At 45.5% G+C, this 16,534-nt stretch overlaps 1 protein-coding gene across 7 annotated transcripts in view; it reads left to right on the top strand.

Moving 5' to 3' along the window:
- The window catches only part of KPNA6 (karyopherin subunit alpha 6), a 57,684-nt gene extending 42,189 nt beyond the window's left edge, over positions 1 to 15,495 (top strand). For all 7 annotated transcript variants that reach the window (XM_027598252.2, XM_027598208.2, XM_027598217.2 and 4 more), the window contains 11 exons: positions 115 to 214; positions 1,283 to 1,377; positions 2,691 to 2,822; positions 4,371 to 4,459; positions 5,374 to 5,473; positions 5,790 to 5,953; positions 6,098 to 6,176; positions 7,935 to 8,060; positions 8,387 to 8,514; positions 9,533 to 9,711; positions 10,335 to 15,495. In XM_027598252.2, coding sequence (XP_027454053.1) covers positions 115 to 214; positions 1,283 to 1,377; positions 2,691 to 2,822; positions 4,371 to 4,459; positions 5,374 to 5,473; positions 5,790 to 5,953; positions 6,098 to 6,176; positions 7,935 to 8,060; positions 8,387 to 8,514; positions 9,533 to 9,711; positions 10,335 to 10,522 — 1,380 coding nt within the window. In that variant the 3' untranslated portion in view covers positions 10,523 to 15,495. The remainder of the gene's footprint in view (positions 1 to 114; positions 215 to 1,282; positions 1,378 to 2,690; positions 2,823 to 4,370; positions 4,460 to 5,373; positions 5,474 to 5,789; positions 5,954 to 6,097; positions 6,177 to 7,934; positions 8,061 to 8,386; positions 8,515 to 9,532; positions 9,712 to 10,334) is intronic.
- Positions 15,496 to 16,534: the final 1,039 nt, after the last annotated feature.

Raw genomic sequence — 16,534 nt, forward strand, 5'->3', positions numbered from 1 at the left:
TATGCCATCCTCTTGCCCTCAAGTCTTTAGAAAGCAGGATGCCAAGCAGGAGTGTGTACTCATATCTAGCTCTGGTGTTGGTTTGCAAAGTCTTAAATCTGTCTGACGTTCTAGGAGAGTGTGATCACACGAGAGATGGTGGAGATGCTCTTTTCTGATGATTCTGACCTGCAATTAGCAACCACACAGAAATTCCGGAAACTGCTCTCCAAAGGTACAAAGCCTGGTCCTCCTGCGGAGGCCCTACATGGTTTAACCTCTTGTTTCCTCTCACTGACCTTACCTGCTACTCCCCTTCACTCATTCTGCTCTAGCCATACTGCTTTGGTATTCCTTGGACAAGCCAGGCACATTCTTTTTTTTAAAGATTTTATTTATTTATTTGACAGCGAGAGAGGGAACACAGCAGGGGGAGCAGGAGAGGGAGAAAGCAGACTTCCCGCCGAGCAGGGAGCCCGATGCAGGGCTCGATCCCGGGACCCTGGGATCATGACCTAAGCCGAAGGTAGACGTTTAATGACCGAGCCACCCAGGCGCCCCAAGCCAGGCACATTCTTACCTTTGCACTGGCTCTTCCCTCTGCCTGATATCCTCTGGTCGCTGATAACTGTGTGACAGCTCCCCACTTCTCTGATTATATTCTAGATTCTCAACAAGCCTACCCTGATGCCCTATATAAAATTGCAGGTCCCCTCCACTCTCGGCATTTTTAATCTTCTTACCCTGCCCTACCTCTCCTTTATTTCTCATTACACTTACTAACATAATAGAATGTTTTCTCATTAGATATAAGCTCTGTGAGGGCAGAGACTTTTATTGACTTTGTTCATTGTTATAGCTTCAGTACCTAGAACTGTGTCTGGCACATAGTTTGTACTCAATAAAAATTTGATGTATGATAGGAAAATACTTCTTGTCTCAGTATATGAAGCACTCCTCCCGAGAAAACAAATGCTCTTTTTAGAAGGGAAATAGTTAGATGAGGGTTCCCCATTTCTTGGGCTTTCTTCTCTTCCTTAATTCTTTACTTCAGGAATTAAGTTTCAGGAAGCCAAAGGTGAATATACTTATTTTGGGATTGGTTTTCTCTTTAGCATCCCAACTGTATCACACATTTCAAAGATGACTAATTATTGTGAAAACTATGTCACCAAAAAGGAGTTTGAGAATATCAATAAGGACAGTCAGGACTACCTAGGGAGGATGCGTGGACTGACCCCAGTGAATACACCAGCCAAAACCTCTCCTGACTTTTTCTTTCCTTCCTTTCTCCCTCTTCCAGAGCCTAGTCCTCCAATAGATGAAGTTATCAACACTCCAGGAGTGGTGGATCGGTTTGTGGAGTTTCTGAAGAGGAATGAGAATTGTACATTACAGGTGAGGCCTGGTGTAGAAGGGTACCAGATAAAAGACCTTTTCCTAAGAAATTGTTGTGGGGTGTTTCTATAGACACATCTCTCGGGAAATAGACAAGTAACACGAGGAAGTATTTAAGAGATGCATCAGAGATCTTGGTCTCAAATAAGAGAGCCAAAATTTCTTCCCTAAAACAGTCTCAAAGGCAAGATACCAGAGGGGCATTTGGGTGGTGCAGTCGGTTAAGCATCTGACTCTTGGCTTCAGCTCAGGTGATCTCAGGGTGGTGAGGTCAAGCCCCAGGTTGGGCTCTGTGCTCAGCATGGAGTCTGCTTAAGACTTTCTCTCCCTCACCATCTGCCCGCTTCCCCCATTCCCGGTGCTCACTCACATGCTTTGGCGCTCTCTCTCTCTGAAATAAATAAATCTTTAAAAAAAGAAGAAAGAAAGATACCTTAATATGCCCGTTTGATTATTCAGTTACAAATCAAAGAAGATTCTAGGGATGCCTGGCTGGCTCAGTCAGTAGAGCATGCAACTCTTAATCTTGGGGTCATGAGTTTTGAGTCCCACATTGGTTGTAGAGTTTACTTAAAAAATACAAAGGTTTTAGTCCACTTCTAATTACCTCTGTGACCTGAGGCAAATCATTTAGCCTCTCTAGGTGTCTCTTCAGAAATAGGTAGTGAGTCCATCCGTTAGACCTAGCCAGAAACTCAGCTGAAAGGGACTTTGAGAGATGCAGGTCCCTCTAATGCTGGTTTCAGAAATGAAGAACGTGAAACTCAGAAAATAAAGCGACTTGCCAAAGGACTTGGGTGCTGTGGTACTGCAGAACTAGACTTGGGACCATTGAAGCCTGGGTCCATCTTCCCATTGTGTTACATCACTGTCCACACTGCTTTTTGTCAGTTTTTTTTTAACAAAGATTTTATTTGTAAGTAATCACTATACCCAACGTGGGGCTTGAACTCAACAGCCCCGAGATCAAGAATTACATGCTCCACTGACTGATCCAGCCAGGTGCCCCTGCTTTTTGTCATTTAAAGGGGAAGAGGAGGAGGTTCCTGGGTGGCTCAATCAGTTGAGGCTCCAGCTCTTAGTCTCAGCTCAGGTCTTGATCTCAGGGTCATGAGTTCAAGCCCCACAATGGGCTCCATGCTGGGCGTGAAGCCTACTTAAATATAAGATAAAAATAAGTAAAGGGGAAGAGGAAAAGGCTTATGTTTGAGTTTTTTAGTCAGGGGCAAGCGGCTTACTACTCTCAGCCAGCTGGTAGGCACGGCTGCTCTGTTTGGAATGATCTCTCAGTCATGGCTTAATCTCACTTTCAGTTTGAAGCTGCCTGGGCTCTAACGAACATTGCCTCTGGAACCTCTCAGCAGACCAAGATTGTCATTGAAGCAGGGGCAGTCCCCATTTTTATAGAGCTGCTTAACTCGGACTTTGAGGATGTACAGGAACAGGTAATGCTCACATTTGGCTTAATTCTTGGTGGTCCCTGTGTTAATAATAAAAAATATATTTGATCTTTGTGCCCAGGTCCTAAAAACTACTAAAAACCTTGGCATTTCCTGCATGATAAGAGTGTCTTTCGTTATTTATAATGGAACACACCTAATGAGATGATTGAGTAGGGCCCCTAGGTAGCCTCAAGATGAGGAAGGTGGTCATCAGAACCCCCAACTCTTCCCATCCCTCCACCCCAACCTCCCCAGAGAACTTCTGGGTTGGTGAGCACATTGATGCGGTGCCCTAGAGAGGGCATGGAAGTTCGGTACCACCATGACTGCTCACCCCATACCTTGCCCTATGCATCTCTTTCATTTAGCTCTTCCTGAGTGATATCCATTACAGTAAGCTAGTAAATGTAAGCAAAATGTTTCCCTGAGTTCTGTGAATCATTCTAGTGAATTATTGAACCTGAGGAGGAGATTATGGGAACTTTTGAATTTATAGCCAGTTGATCAGAAGTATGGTGGCACCTGGCAATTGTAGCTGGTGTCTAAAGTGGGGGCAGTCTTGTGGGCCTGAACCCTTAACCTGTAGGTCTGTGCTAACTCTTAAGAGTTAGTGACAGAATTGAATTGGATTGGGCGCCTGGGTGGCTCAGTTCGTTAAGCAACTGCCTTCGGCTCAGGTCATGATCCTGGAGTCCCGGGATCGAGTCCCACATCGGGCTCCCTGCTCAGCGGGGGGTCTGCTTCTCCCTCTGACCCTCTTCCCTCTCATGCTCTCTGTCTCTCATTCTCTCTCTCAAATAAATAAATAAAATCTTTAAAAAAAAAAAAGAATTGAATTGGATTGTTGGACACACAAACGGTGTTGAAGAATTGATTGCTGATGTAGAAAAAACTCCATGCATTTGGCATCAGAGGTAGTACTGGAAAAAAGACACCACAGTACTCATTTCCCAATACCCACAGATCATAGAGATTAATACACAACTTGCATTTCTTTCATTGGATTTTTACTGATTGGACAGAAAGTAGAAAGTGGTGCCTAGGGGTGCCTGGGAGGCTCAGTCATTAAGCGTCCACCTTCAGCTCGGGTCATGGTCTCAGGGTCCTGGGATCGAGCGGGAAGCCTGCTTCTCCCTCTCTCACTCCCCCTGCTTGTGTTCCCTCTCACTGTGTCTCTCTCTGTCAAATAAATAAAATCTTTAAAAAAAAAAAAAAGTGCCTAGATTTTTTCCTCCCTTACTACATACTGGCTAGATCCTGTGAGGCTGCAAGAATGCAACTTTCCAATCACTTTCTCTTCTGAGGAGTGGGCATAGGGAGGTCTTGGTTTGGCTTCTTCGGCAGCAGTACAGATGTCAGCCTGTCTTCCCCTACTAAATTAGGAACTCTGAGAGGAGAGGCCCTCATAGAGCAAATGCTCAATAAGGAGGTCAGCAAGGAGGATACCTTGATATGGTTTTTGTCCAAGTTACTGGTGGGTACTCACTGGTATAAAATATTGACAGAAGCCACTAGAGTCTGTGAGTGACGGTTCCATCATCTGCTTTTCAGGCAGTCTGGGCACTTGGAAACATAGCTGGAGACAGCTCCGTTTGCCGAGATTACGTCTTGAACTGTTCCATCCTTAATCCTTTGTTAACGTGAGTAATTATGATCATGTGCACCTGGGGCATCTGTAAGGCAGCCACGTGGCAGATCTTTGGGGGGCAGCTTACCTTAAGATGTTGAGTAAGTGCAAAAATACTAAAAGTATGTTGATTGCCAAAGTAAAAGATAGAGGTATCTTTTGAGAGTAAAAAAGATTGTGTCTGTGCCAAGGAGGATCTTCTGTTTCCTTACTTCATGGCACTATAGATTCTCATGTTGGTCATACCTGCCTCATTGTTGAGCCAGGAGAGAGAGGCAAGACTAGCACATCTGGAAAAACCCAACCTTCTCTATGGAATGCATTGATTTGCTATTTTATGCGTAGGTACATTGCAGAGCTATGTCGTAAACCACAGATTAAAGACCCCAGGAAGGGGCATGGGGATCCTTTGCCAATCCCTCCCTCCCATACCCTTCAAATAGAGCTTCATCTAAATCAAAATAGATGGAGGAGTTGTACTTCTTCGGAGACCACAGTCTGAAAGACTACCACTGTAACTCTTTCTTGGGCCCTTCACAGAAAATCATTGCTTATCTCACACTAGACCTTCAGCTTTTATTTGCAAAGAGAACAGTACTCCTTGTTTAGATCTTGTGGCCAGAGTTAGGAGCACGGTATGTCCTATCTTAAAAGGCTTGCAGGCTTACTCAAATTTCAGCCCTTTGTATGTCCTTACTAGCTGTGGTCTGAACAAGCCACAGCTGGTCCTTATCCTCTGTGAAGATGTAGGTCGGCCTCCTGGCCCAAACAAGCTCAGTTAACTTAGAGGTCTGTGGGTAGAAAGACACAGTGAGGCTGCTAGAGTCTTAGGGGTCTGATTGGATTTGCTCGTGGGGTTCATAGGTGACAGCCCTGTGCCAAGGGCATCATTGCTTAGGATCTGTCTGGCTTTGCTGTTTCCTTCAGACTCCTTACCAAGTCCACACGACTGACGATGACACGGAATGCAGTCTGGGCCCTGTCAAACCTCTGCCGAGGAAAGAACCCACCCCCAGAGTTTGCAAAGGTGAGAGAGCTTCTTACCAGTTTCTGAATGAAAGTTTCCTTCATATGCAGGCATTTTGATATAGGAGTCTTCAAGTCTTTGGGTGACCCCTTAGGGTCTCAGTCCATGGGATACTGAAAGAGGCAATTGTCAGTGAAGTAGGTGATCTCGTGTGCTTTGGATAGCATAGTGAAAAAGGTAGTCCTGATGGTTTAATGTAGCAGAAATCTCTAGGGCTTAGAATTACTTGTAGGGGAGGAGAATTACTATTAGGGTTAGCAGTAGAGCTGATGTAGCCCTGTCCCCTCATGAGTCCCTCTCACTCTGCTTCCAACAGGTCTCCCCTTGTTTACCTGTGCTGTCTCGCCTACTCTTCAGCAGTGACTCAGACTTGCTGGCAGATGCTTGCTGGGCCCTTTCTTATCTGTCCGATGGCCCCAACGAAAAGATCCAGGCAGTCATAGATTCTGGAGTCTGCCGAAGACTGGTAGAGCTTCTAATGTGAGTGTCTGGTTAGAAAGATTTCCTAAAGTTCTCCAAGCTCCAACTAAAGAGCTGTCATAAGCAGTGTACTGCTCTGTGCAGAGGGCTGGAGCCATGACAGTGCTGCTGGCCCTCTGCTGATCAGGTCTCCCTCCTCTGTAGGCACAATGACTACAAAGTGGCCTCTCCTGCCCTGAGAGCAGTGGGTAACATTGTCACCGGGGATGACATCCAAACCCAGGTAAGGAGGGAGCTGTTTAGGGACAAAAACCCTAACCAAGGGTTTGGGTCTTGTTGGGGGTGGGCAGCATGGTCCAGGAGACAAAGCATGGGCTTGGGTGAAAAATTCCAACTTTGCCACTTTCTGAATGATCAACTTGATTGCCTTAATTTCTTTTATAAGTTGGAAGCAAATCATTGTCCATTGGGTGCTTTTGAAGGAAAATGAAATGTAGCAGACTAACTACCTGGGACATTGTGGGGTAATTTTTAAGTTTTTGAGTCATGGTCCCCTTGAGACACAAAGCTGTAGAATCTTACCTCTACTTCCTACACCTTTAGAATCCTACAGACGCTTTCTCATGTTAATAACACCTCCGATGAGGGCACAGTAAAAAGGGTTCCTTTGTTCAAATGCTAGAGATCAGAGTATTCTTTTGGTCTTGAGTAGTTGGCATAATTCTGTGGGATTCTTGACAAATTTCTAAGAGTTGAGTGATCTCACTCAAACCACACTCAATTCCTAGGTCATTGTGTGTGTGTTGCATATATGTTGAGTAAGTGCAAAAATACTAAATTTTTTAGTAGAATAGAATTTTCATAACATAACATGTACTGCTTTTACCATTCAGTGTACACTTCAGTGACATTCAGCCCATTCACATTGTTATTTAATTGTCATCAACACCCATCCCCACAGGGTTTCATCATCCCAAACTGATTTCTCTGTGCCCATTAAATAATAACTCCCTGTTTCCTCTTTCCTGGGTCTCAGTCCCTGGTAGCCATCATAACACTTTTTCTCTCTTACGAGTTGATTACTCTAGGTCTCTCATATAAGTGGAACTATATGTAGTTGTCCTTTTGTGTCAGCTAATTACCCTTAGCCTAATGTCTTCAAGGTTCATTAATACGTAGCATGTGGCATGCCTTCATTCCTTTTTATGGCTGAATAGTAGTCCATTGTATGCATATATCACATTTTGTTTATCCATTTGTCTTGTTGATAGATACTTGGGTTGTTTTCACCTTTTGGCTATTACAAATAAAGCTACATTGAACAGTGGCCTACAAGTGTCTGAGTCCCTGCTTTCAGTTCTTTTAGGTACATACCTAGAAGTGGAGTTACAGGATCATACGCTGATTTTATGTTTAAGATTCTGAGGGACCAACTGCTGTTTTGCACAGTGGCTGTACCATTTTATGTCCCCACCAGCAATGTACTAGGTTCCAATTTCTCCACATCCTTACCAACACTTGTATTGTCTGAGGTTTTTGATAATAGCCATCCTAATAAGTGAAATGGTATCTTTTTGAAGTTTGGTGGGTTTTTTGTTTTGTTGTGCTTTTTAAGTAGGCTCCACACCCAGCATGGGGCTTGAACTCACAGCCCTGAGGTCAAGAGTTGGATGCTACACCAACTGAGCCAGCCAAGTGCCCCCTTATTGCAGTTTTGATTTGCATTTCCCTAATGATTAGCAATGTTTGGCATCTTTTCATATGCTCATTTGCCATCTGTATTTCTTCTTTGCAGAAATGTCTGTTTAAGCCCTTTCAGCATTTTTTAAATTGGGTTCTTCAGTTTTTTTGTTCTTAGTTGTAGGAGTTCTTTATTCTGGATATTAATCCTTATCAGATACGATTTGCATATATTTTTCTCCCATTCTGTGGTTTGCCTGTTCACTCTGTTGATGGTATCTTTTGATTCACAGATGTTTTTAATTTTGATTAAGTCCTGTTTACCTAGTTTTTTTTGTTGCCTGTGCTTTTGGTGTTCTAGGTCATTCTTAACTGTTCAGCCCTCCCTTGCCTGCTCCACTTGCTGAGCAGCCCCAAGGAGTCAATCCGGAAGGAAGCTTGCTGGACCATTTCAAATATCACTGCTGGCAACAGGGCTCAAATACAGGTAAAACAAGCAGGAGGGAAGGGGGCAGGGCAGGAGCAGGTGGGAAGTCAAGGAAACATGAGAGGTTGTGGGATATTTCCTTCTAGAAGAAATAATTTGTTCCCCTTTAGAAATTGGGGTCAGTATGTGCTGTTGAATATTCTTTTTAAGAAGCCAGGTTCCTCTGTATCCTCTTTGTCTATAGGAAGAACAAAGGACTCCCAGGAAGAGGAAGATGTCTGAATCTAAGCTGATTTTGTAGGCTAGATTTATTAAGCCTTTTTGTAGGCTTAATCTTCTTAAAGTGACTTTCTCTGTGTGTTTCCCCGTCCCCCTTCCTCTCTCAGGCTGTCATAGATGCAAATATCTTCCCTGTATTGATCGAAATCCTTCAAAAAGCAGAGTTCCGTACAAGGAAAGAGGCAGCCTGGGCCATCACCAATGCTACATCAGGAGGAACACCTGAGCAGATCAGGTATCCATTTGTTTCTCATTGTCTTGAGTGATATGTGTACTCTCCGTCTTGGTTCATGGTCTACAGTAACCACTAAATTGCTTTTCCTGGGATAGGTCTGCCCCAGTCCAACAGCACCAGGTTTAACTGGTAAGCTACTAGATTGGCACTGGAATCTGGAATAGATTCCTGTAAAGCACGTATCTCTTTTCTTCCAAGAGAATAGAAGCCTAGGACACAGACATCCATCTCTCCTCTACTTTCCACCTTCCAGAGAATTACCCATACAAATGGAAGGAGAAACCATGCTGTGATTATTCATAGCAACTTCTTGGGGAAATCCTTTTTGGGGGGTGACACTTGGGAGAAGCAAATAGCCATTTTGTGTGTGTGTGTGCGCTCTTTGATTTTGGTTTCCATCATCAGCATGAGTAGGAGTGATGGGACCTGAACAAGTGTTTTGCCCTCAGCTTGTTGCCCAGAAAGAGGAGTAGGAATATATTCAGCATATTTAAAGCCTTAGGAGAAAAAGGATAACCATTGAGTTAAACTTTGAAGGATTCAGGGTTGTAAAAGCCCTTTTGGACAGGGGAAAACATAGGTAAAGGTACAAGAATCAGAAACCTGGAGATGTTTACTTGTTTGACTGGAATGTAATGTCCTTGGAAGGGAATGATGGGAGATGATGCTAAAAAGGAGCGTAGGAACCTGATTGGAGAGGGTCTCTTGTCAGGCCTGTAGAGCTTGGGCTGAACATTTTAAGCAGGGAAGTGATGTGTTCAGAGTGGTAACGTTACAGCAAGGGGACAATAGAGACAGGGAGGAGCAATCTATGGCAGCCTTCCCCACAGAAATGAACTAGACCCAGAGCATTGGAAGAGTGCAGAGACTGAGATAAAGAAGTGGCTATGAAGGCTCAGCAAAAGGGGGTTGCCGAGAGTGTTGACATATGTGAAGGAGACCCACGGGCCCTACAGCACCTGCCTAGCACTTCTTCTGCCCTGCATTAATTTAGAACTTCCCTGGTCTCTGCCCCTAGGTACCTGGTCTCACTGGGCTGCATCAAACCCTTGTGCGACTTGCTGACTGTGATGGATTCGAAGATTGTACAGGTGGCCCTCAATGGGTTAGAGAACATCCTTCGGCTTGGAGAGCAAGAGGGCAAGCGCAGTGGCTCAGGGGTCAACCCATACTGTGGCCTCATTGAGGAAGCCTATGGTATGTGTCCTGTCTTCAGCCTCACCTCTGCCTTAAGTAAAGAGGTTCCAGGTCAGGACTCCAGGGACTGAGGGCCCCCAAGGTAGTTTACATGTAAGGCTGTGGGATTTAGGGGGTCATCATTGAACAAGGTTTTATCCCATCATTTCATTCTCCCTCTGAGGAGCAATAGAGCCACTTCTCTTTTTGATAGGCTCTGCCCAGTAAGTAGGCATGGCGCAGATGCAAAAATAGAGCTCCAGAATTGATGAGAGAAACAGGCACTGGAAGGTATGTTTTCAGTTCAGTTTCTAGCAAGTTCCAGTAAAAGTGTTCATCACTCATCTCTGAGAGCTTCAGAGAAGCTAATGATTGGCCCAGGCCACACTGGTATTTAAAGCAGAGTCAGGACTAGAAGCTGATGTATAACTGACATTTTGGTCTTTTTCCTTTGAGGCTGTGTAGTTTTAGGAAGAAGTCTTGGCTGTCCTCTTTCTTGTCAAAGAGAGATCTGATCGTATTACTTACGTTGATAAACACTAACATACCTCAGGGAAAGAAAAACATAAATGTTTCATGGCCCCATAGAAGAGCAGTTACATTTTACTCTTGTCCCTCCTTCCTTCTTGCCACTGCCATCGTAGGCTTGGATAAAATTGAGTTTCTCCAGAGCCATGAGAACCAGGAAATCTACCAGAAGGCCTTCGACCTTATTGAGCACTACTTTGGTGTAGAAGATGATGATAGCAGCCTGGCTCCCCAAGTGGATGAGACACAACAGCAGTTCATCTTCCAGCAGCCTGAGGCCCCCATGGAGGGCTTCCAGCTATAATGTCTGCCTCCGGGGAGGGGAGGGGATGGGAAGCACCACCAACCAGCGGAAAAGCAGCCCTCTGGTGGGCGGGAAACCAGCCCCCCCATCATCAGCCACCACACACCTCTGCTGCCCTGGAAACTGTGCTCTTGACCTGCTCCGCCCCCTTCCCTGGAGGGAGCACCCTCTGGACAGACAGAACCATCTGAGGCTCACATTTGGGTTTTGTGACAAGAAGGGGACGTGTTGGGTTTTTCTTCCTTACACTATATTTTGGCTGCACATATGTCTTTAACCCAGGAGCCCAGGGGTAGACAAAGGAGGACTGAGGTAATCAATTTTGCACCTTTTTAAATTTTTTTTTTTTTTTCCTTTCATGGTGACTTCCTTCCCTTTTATCTTCCTTCATCCTTCCCAGTTCTCTGCCCTGATCTGTGTAACTCTTATCTTGGGTACTTGAGCAGATGGAATATTCCAGAGGTGGGGGGTGGGAGGGGAGGGGAGAAATTCAAAACAAAGTGTTCTTGCTCTGACAGAATATTAATCTTGTATGCTTGGATTGAGTTATTTAATTTTTTTTTTCTTTTGCACATTTTTCTTGTATTAAGATTGCTCTTTCCAAGAGCCGTGAGTTCCTGGTTTTAGGAATCCCAGCTGCCAGCATGGTCTGGGACTAGAGGCTGAGGGGGAGGTCACCGTGAGACAAAGGTTCCTTCCTCCCTCTAACCCCTCCGCAGACCTCTTTAGTTTGGGGGGTCACCTTCCCTCCAGGGGCACGTACACCAGTGGGCGTGGAGGGGAGGAGTGCAGGCCTTCAGGTGGGTCTTCCCATGTGTCGCTACTGATCCCATGTTTCCTACCCACCTTCCAGTGGTGCGACCCAGCTTCATTTGTTTACTTGAAAATTCCCCTCGGAGTTGAATGAACCTCTGAGGTAGCTGTATTTTCTCCTAAGCACGAGACAGGGGGCGGTGGTCCTTCCTCTCTCCTAAGGAGAAAGTCCTTGCTCTGGTGACCCATAAGTTGCAGAGGAGGTGGAGTGAGAGTGTCATGTATTGGGATAGCCAGGGATCCCTGCCTTTGGCCTTCCTTCTTCCTCTTCCATAGTTGGATCATGTATATTTTACTTCCAAAGGAGAGAATGTCAAAAAGTTCTGTATTTTTTTATATTCTATATATTAGGTAGGTCAGTCTTATTTGGTCTCAAGAGGAAGAACTGTCTGTAATTTCTATAAGTAGGATACTGTGAGGACGACCAAAAAGAGAGGAGGAAGCTGCTTAGCTCAGGAAGCCTGGGCTTGGTCCTTTTCCTCTCTGCTTAGGTTCTGGGCCACCACCTGGGACCAACCCTTAGCTCTGGAACCTTCATATAGCAGGTCAGCCTGGTCTGATTGTCCCAGTACCTGAAGGGAGCAAGGATGGCCCCAGGGCCCGGAGAAGTCTACCACTCTAGTCCTTATTGCTAAGCGTCCTGCTTATATCAGGAAACCCAGAAAGCAGTCTGCCTTCTCAGATCCAGTCTCAAAAGCCCTGGCCACAAAGTATCACACACAGCTGCCTCTCCAGTGATCATAGAAACTTAGCAGCCTCGGGACTTTTGTGAGAGTTATTGGTATCTTTCCTGTTTGGGATCCTTGGGCCTGGTTTGGGTTTTTTCCCTTCCTTGTGACAGTTATAATCCGAATGCCTTTTCTCTTTGAGTAAAGCTAGAGCAGCGCCTCCGTGGCTTGCCTACGCTTTGGTGGATTACATGAGAGTAAAGCCCAGTTGTTGGGGAGAGGAGTGGAGAAAGTTGCTGGCTAAGTGTAGACCAACTGTGCAGCTGTGGGCACAGTCTGCCCTGCCCCTGCTTCCCCACTGCGGTTGGTCCTGTGCCTGCGCCGAGCTGTCATTGCCTGTCCCCAGGGACAGTGCCACTCTCACTCCCATTCCTGCAAATCCCTTCTGGCTCAGGTTAAATCCCTGCCCCTCTGCTTACAGATCTAAAGTTCAGGTGCTCACTGTAGGCCACTGGTCTTGACTTTTGCCGTCTCCTAGTGTTGAGATCCGACTTCAGAACCATTTGCTGAGGAAGGTGGTGTGGGGCTTGCAGTTATCACTGAAAAGTCACACCAATGCTGTGCCACTTCAGTACGTCAGACTTTAGTACCTGACCTTAGTACATCAGATGCTATTCTTCAGCTTAGGAACAACAAATACCGGCCCACAAGGAGACAAGGGGCGGGACCTCTGTTACTTGGCCCACTGACTCCATTACAAAACTTTCCCCCTACAGTTCAAAGAGAAGCCACCTGCCCCCCTCCGTCCTTACCCAAAGGGCAAAGCACTTTAGTAGGACCTATTGTGTACATCTCAAGCAATAGTTGAGTCCCTGTCATTGGGGCCAGATTTTTATTGTGAGACATACACACCCTGCTTTTCCCAACTACTCTAAAATCTTGTACTTCAGATCTGGGGCCTATACCAGATGGGAGACTTCTGATCCATCTGGCTGCTGCTTACAAGCCAGCTTTCTCCAGGGACTAGAAAGGCTGAAGTCTCCCAGGGTGCAACATGAGGACAGATTTCTCATCAGATAAAGTGGCCTCTAGGAGCTTTCCTTTGTTGGCGTCTTCCTCACACCATATTTTCCCATTATTTCTTTCTACCCCTGTTTCAGTCAGCAGGTGAGATTCTGCCAGCCCACAGGGGCAAATAACATCTTCAGTGTCTCCTCTCTCCTTTGGTCCTCTTGGAGAGCAAAACATTATTTCCGTAGCCCAGCCTTGACAGCCACTCTTCGTGGGCAGCCCCGATCTGGACTTCAGACCCTGGCCTCAATGAGGTCACAGTCTGCTCTCCGGTAGGTCTCTGAATGGATGTTGTAGGGATGAAGGGGCTCCACAGCCTGTTGTCGGGAATAGACTTGAAAAGACCTGTTTTTGGAATCTTCATATACTGGCACATGGCTGGTATATCCATTTAAGATCTCCGCTGGAGGTGGAGATACCTAGGTGTGGGTCAGGGCATTAAGGAGCCTTTTAGCTGAAGTGTTTAAAGACTGTTGGCTATTCTTTATTGCCAGCCCCTCTGGTTATCCTACCCCCAGCATCTCTAGTACTAAGAGTCTTTGGTCTTACAAGTCTGCCTTCAGTTCTGAGCTGACCCCAGGTGACTGCATGGCCTTGGCACTGGCTGCTGCCTTCTGGTAGAACTTCATGGGTTCCACTTTCAGCTGGCCAGCCTGGTTACTTGGGGCAGTGCGGACAGATGACTCTTCCAAAAAGCAGGCATTGATGACCTCAGCTTTCGGGGACCCTTGCTGTTCCCCCTTTACCAAGAACCTTAGATCTACTCCTACTCTTTGCCCTGGAAGCCACTTCCCAAGAGCCCTATTTTTTGGAGCTAAACTGCACAGATAATAGCTGCTACTGTACTTGGTCAAGGAGGAGTGAAAGAAGGCTCTCAGGCACACTTTTTCTCTCAAGTCACACTAGTTTAAAATGAAAACCATCTGACAGAATGAACTGGATTTCCAAGTTCTCATGTCTACCTGTTTCCCTCTATACCCTAGAGCTACTTGTTTCCAGCAATCTAAAAGGGAAGATGAACAGTACTTCCCTCCTCTTCTCCCTGAGACTCACTCAGCTTGGTATCCATCATCTTGGATTCTTCAGTAGATAATCTGTGAGCCCAGATTCTGGATTTTCAGTTGAAGGCAGGGAGCCGTAGGGAGGACAGGCTGGCTGGAGGCCTCCCTGGCAGCCTGGGGAAAGGTGTGAGGCTCAGTGCACTGAATCATAGGATGTACTCGTAACCAGTAGCAACATCTTCTAGGTAGGACTGTCCTAGAAGTGAGTAAGTGTGAGACTGAGAAATTGCTGAGTAGGTTTCTTCCACAGCCGTTTAGGATTGCACATTCTAGACCAATCTTGTCCAGTATTTTTTCTGTGTCTTAACTTTTGAAGTCTTTTTGTTAAGCCAGCAAGCTGAGAATTTGGCCCTGCGGGGATCCATGTGGTAAGCACTAACTGCTCTTTGTCCAAGGCCTTCGTAAATAATTCCGTCATCCCACTGTCTACCCCCTAGCCCCACCCCCACTTTAAGACCATGACAAGGGAAGAATCTGAAGTCAGTACCAATCAAGTCTGTGAATTAAAGCTGTTATTTTTCCGCTGAGAGGGCATTTTGCATCAGGCCTGGGGTATGTGCAGAACCAAAACTGGGTGTGGGCAGCAACATTAAGTTGGGCCCCGAACACCCAGGAAAAAGGTCTCTGTAGTGTGTCGTAAAGGTCTCCAGTGGTTTTGGGCCTACCTCGCTATTTCTGGGCCAGCCTGACTGCTGATGTCCATGTTAGCACATACCTAAACCCCTTTTCCTAATGCTAGTCCTCCTCCCCTGTGTAGATTAGATTTTCAGCTCCTGGGTTTGGGGAGAAAAAACTCTGCCATGCCCTGGGGCCAGTGAAGGAAGTCAAAGCTCAGATCCTGAGATTGGCTGGGAACCTCTTGACTCAGGATATCATTAAAAAGAGTCCACCTCTACCAGAACCCTCAGACCCTGGAGTTAGGTATTGTCTCTCTTAGCCAGCTTCTGTGGGAACTGCCTTTGATGACTAAAGAAGCTAAGGAGGGGTGGGAGGTGGGTATGAGGTCCCATCCACCGAGGTCAGACTGGATGTCCTTCAAAAACAGCTTGGGTTCCCAGCTAAAGACCCTAGGAAGGTGAATCGAAACTTTTCCCCATTGGTTTATTCTTTCCAGATTTGCTTTTAGTTTTCCAAGAACTATAGACTCTGGCTATTTTCCATGTTCTCAGGGCCCCTGGGTAGACGGACAAAGTTTGATGATTGCAGAGCAGACATAGGCCAAGAAACCGTGGCATTGAGTGTGCTGAGTCCAGACAAATGATATTTATATACACATCCAAATTTGAAGAGAAAATGTATTTCTTTAGGTTTCAAACACTGTACTAGATATAAAGCAAAAATAAAAACCTGTTGCAAAGTTCTAAATCGTCTTCTTTCGAATGATCCTAAACTGGATTTTTTGGAAGTGAATGAGCTAAGGGTGTTTAAACGTGTGGCTTAACAGTGGAGTTAGGATTGCAGCAGCCTGCTCCTGCTTATAAAGAAATTTTTTTTTTTAAGATTTTTAATCATTTGAGAGCACAGGAGCTGGGGGGGGGGCAGGAGCAGACTCCCCAATGAGCAGGGAGCTCGACACCTGGCCAATTCCAGGACCCCGAGGTCGTGACCTGAGCTGAAGGCAGATGCTTAACCAACTGAGCCAGGCGCCCCAAGAATTGCTTTTAAGTAGGCCCCACACCCAACACGGGGCTCAAACTCACAACCCTAAGATCAAGACCTGAGCTGAGATCAGGACACTTAGCTGATTGAGCCACTCAGGTACCCCAAGAATTTTTTTTTACTCAGCTTTATTGAAATATAATTGAGATACAGTAACTGGCACATATTTAAAATGTACAATTTGATAAGTTTTGACATGTGCACCCATGAAACCACCACAATCAAGATAGTGAACATATCCATCACTTCTAGAAGTTTCCACATGCCCCTGTGGAGTCCCTCCTTCCCGCCCAACCCCCAGCAACCACTGATCTGTGTTCTGTCACAATAGTTTAGTTTGCATTTTCTAGAGTTTCTCTACAGGATTTTGACATTTCATCAGTTCCTCTTAACAGCCTTTTGAGCCACTGGGGTCATACAAACTACTCCCATTTAGGTCAATTCCTAGGACAGAGATTACAAACAACCAGCCAAAAAGCTGATGTAATCTAAAAGGAAGGTTTTGGTTGGCTGATAGAGTATGTTTAATTCATTGCCATCATTTTTTAACTTGAAAAATTTCTGGCACTACTGGATCTAAGTTTCTGCTTGAAAACAACCTGCAAGAGCTCTATTTTACCACAATCCTCACCATTCCCAATGGTCTCCCCAACAATCTGGAAAATGTTAATAATTGTTGCTATTTTCTTTTACAGCAAATGAGAAAATAACCTTTAACCCATGTTTCCCAATTTTTCTTA

The sequence above is a fragment of the Zalophus californianus genome, chromosome 4, assembly GCF_009762305.2.
Source record: "Zalophus californianus isolate mZalCal1 chromosome 4, mZalCal1.pri.v2, whole genome shotgun sequence".
NCBI lineage: Eukaryota > Metazoa > Chordata > Mammalia > Carnivora > Otariidae > Zalophus > Zalophus californianus.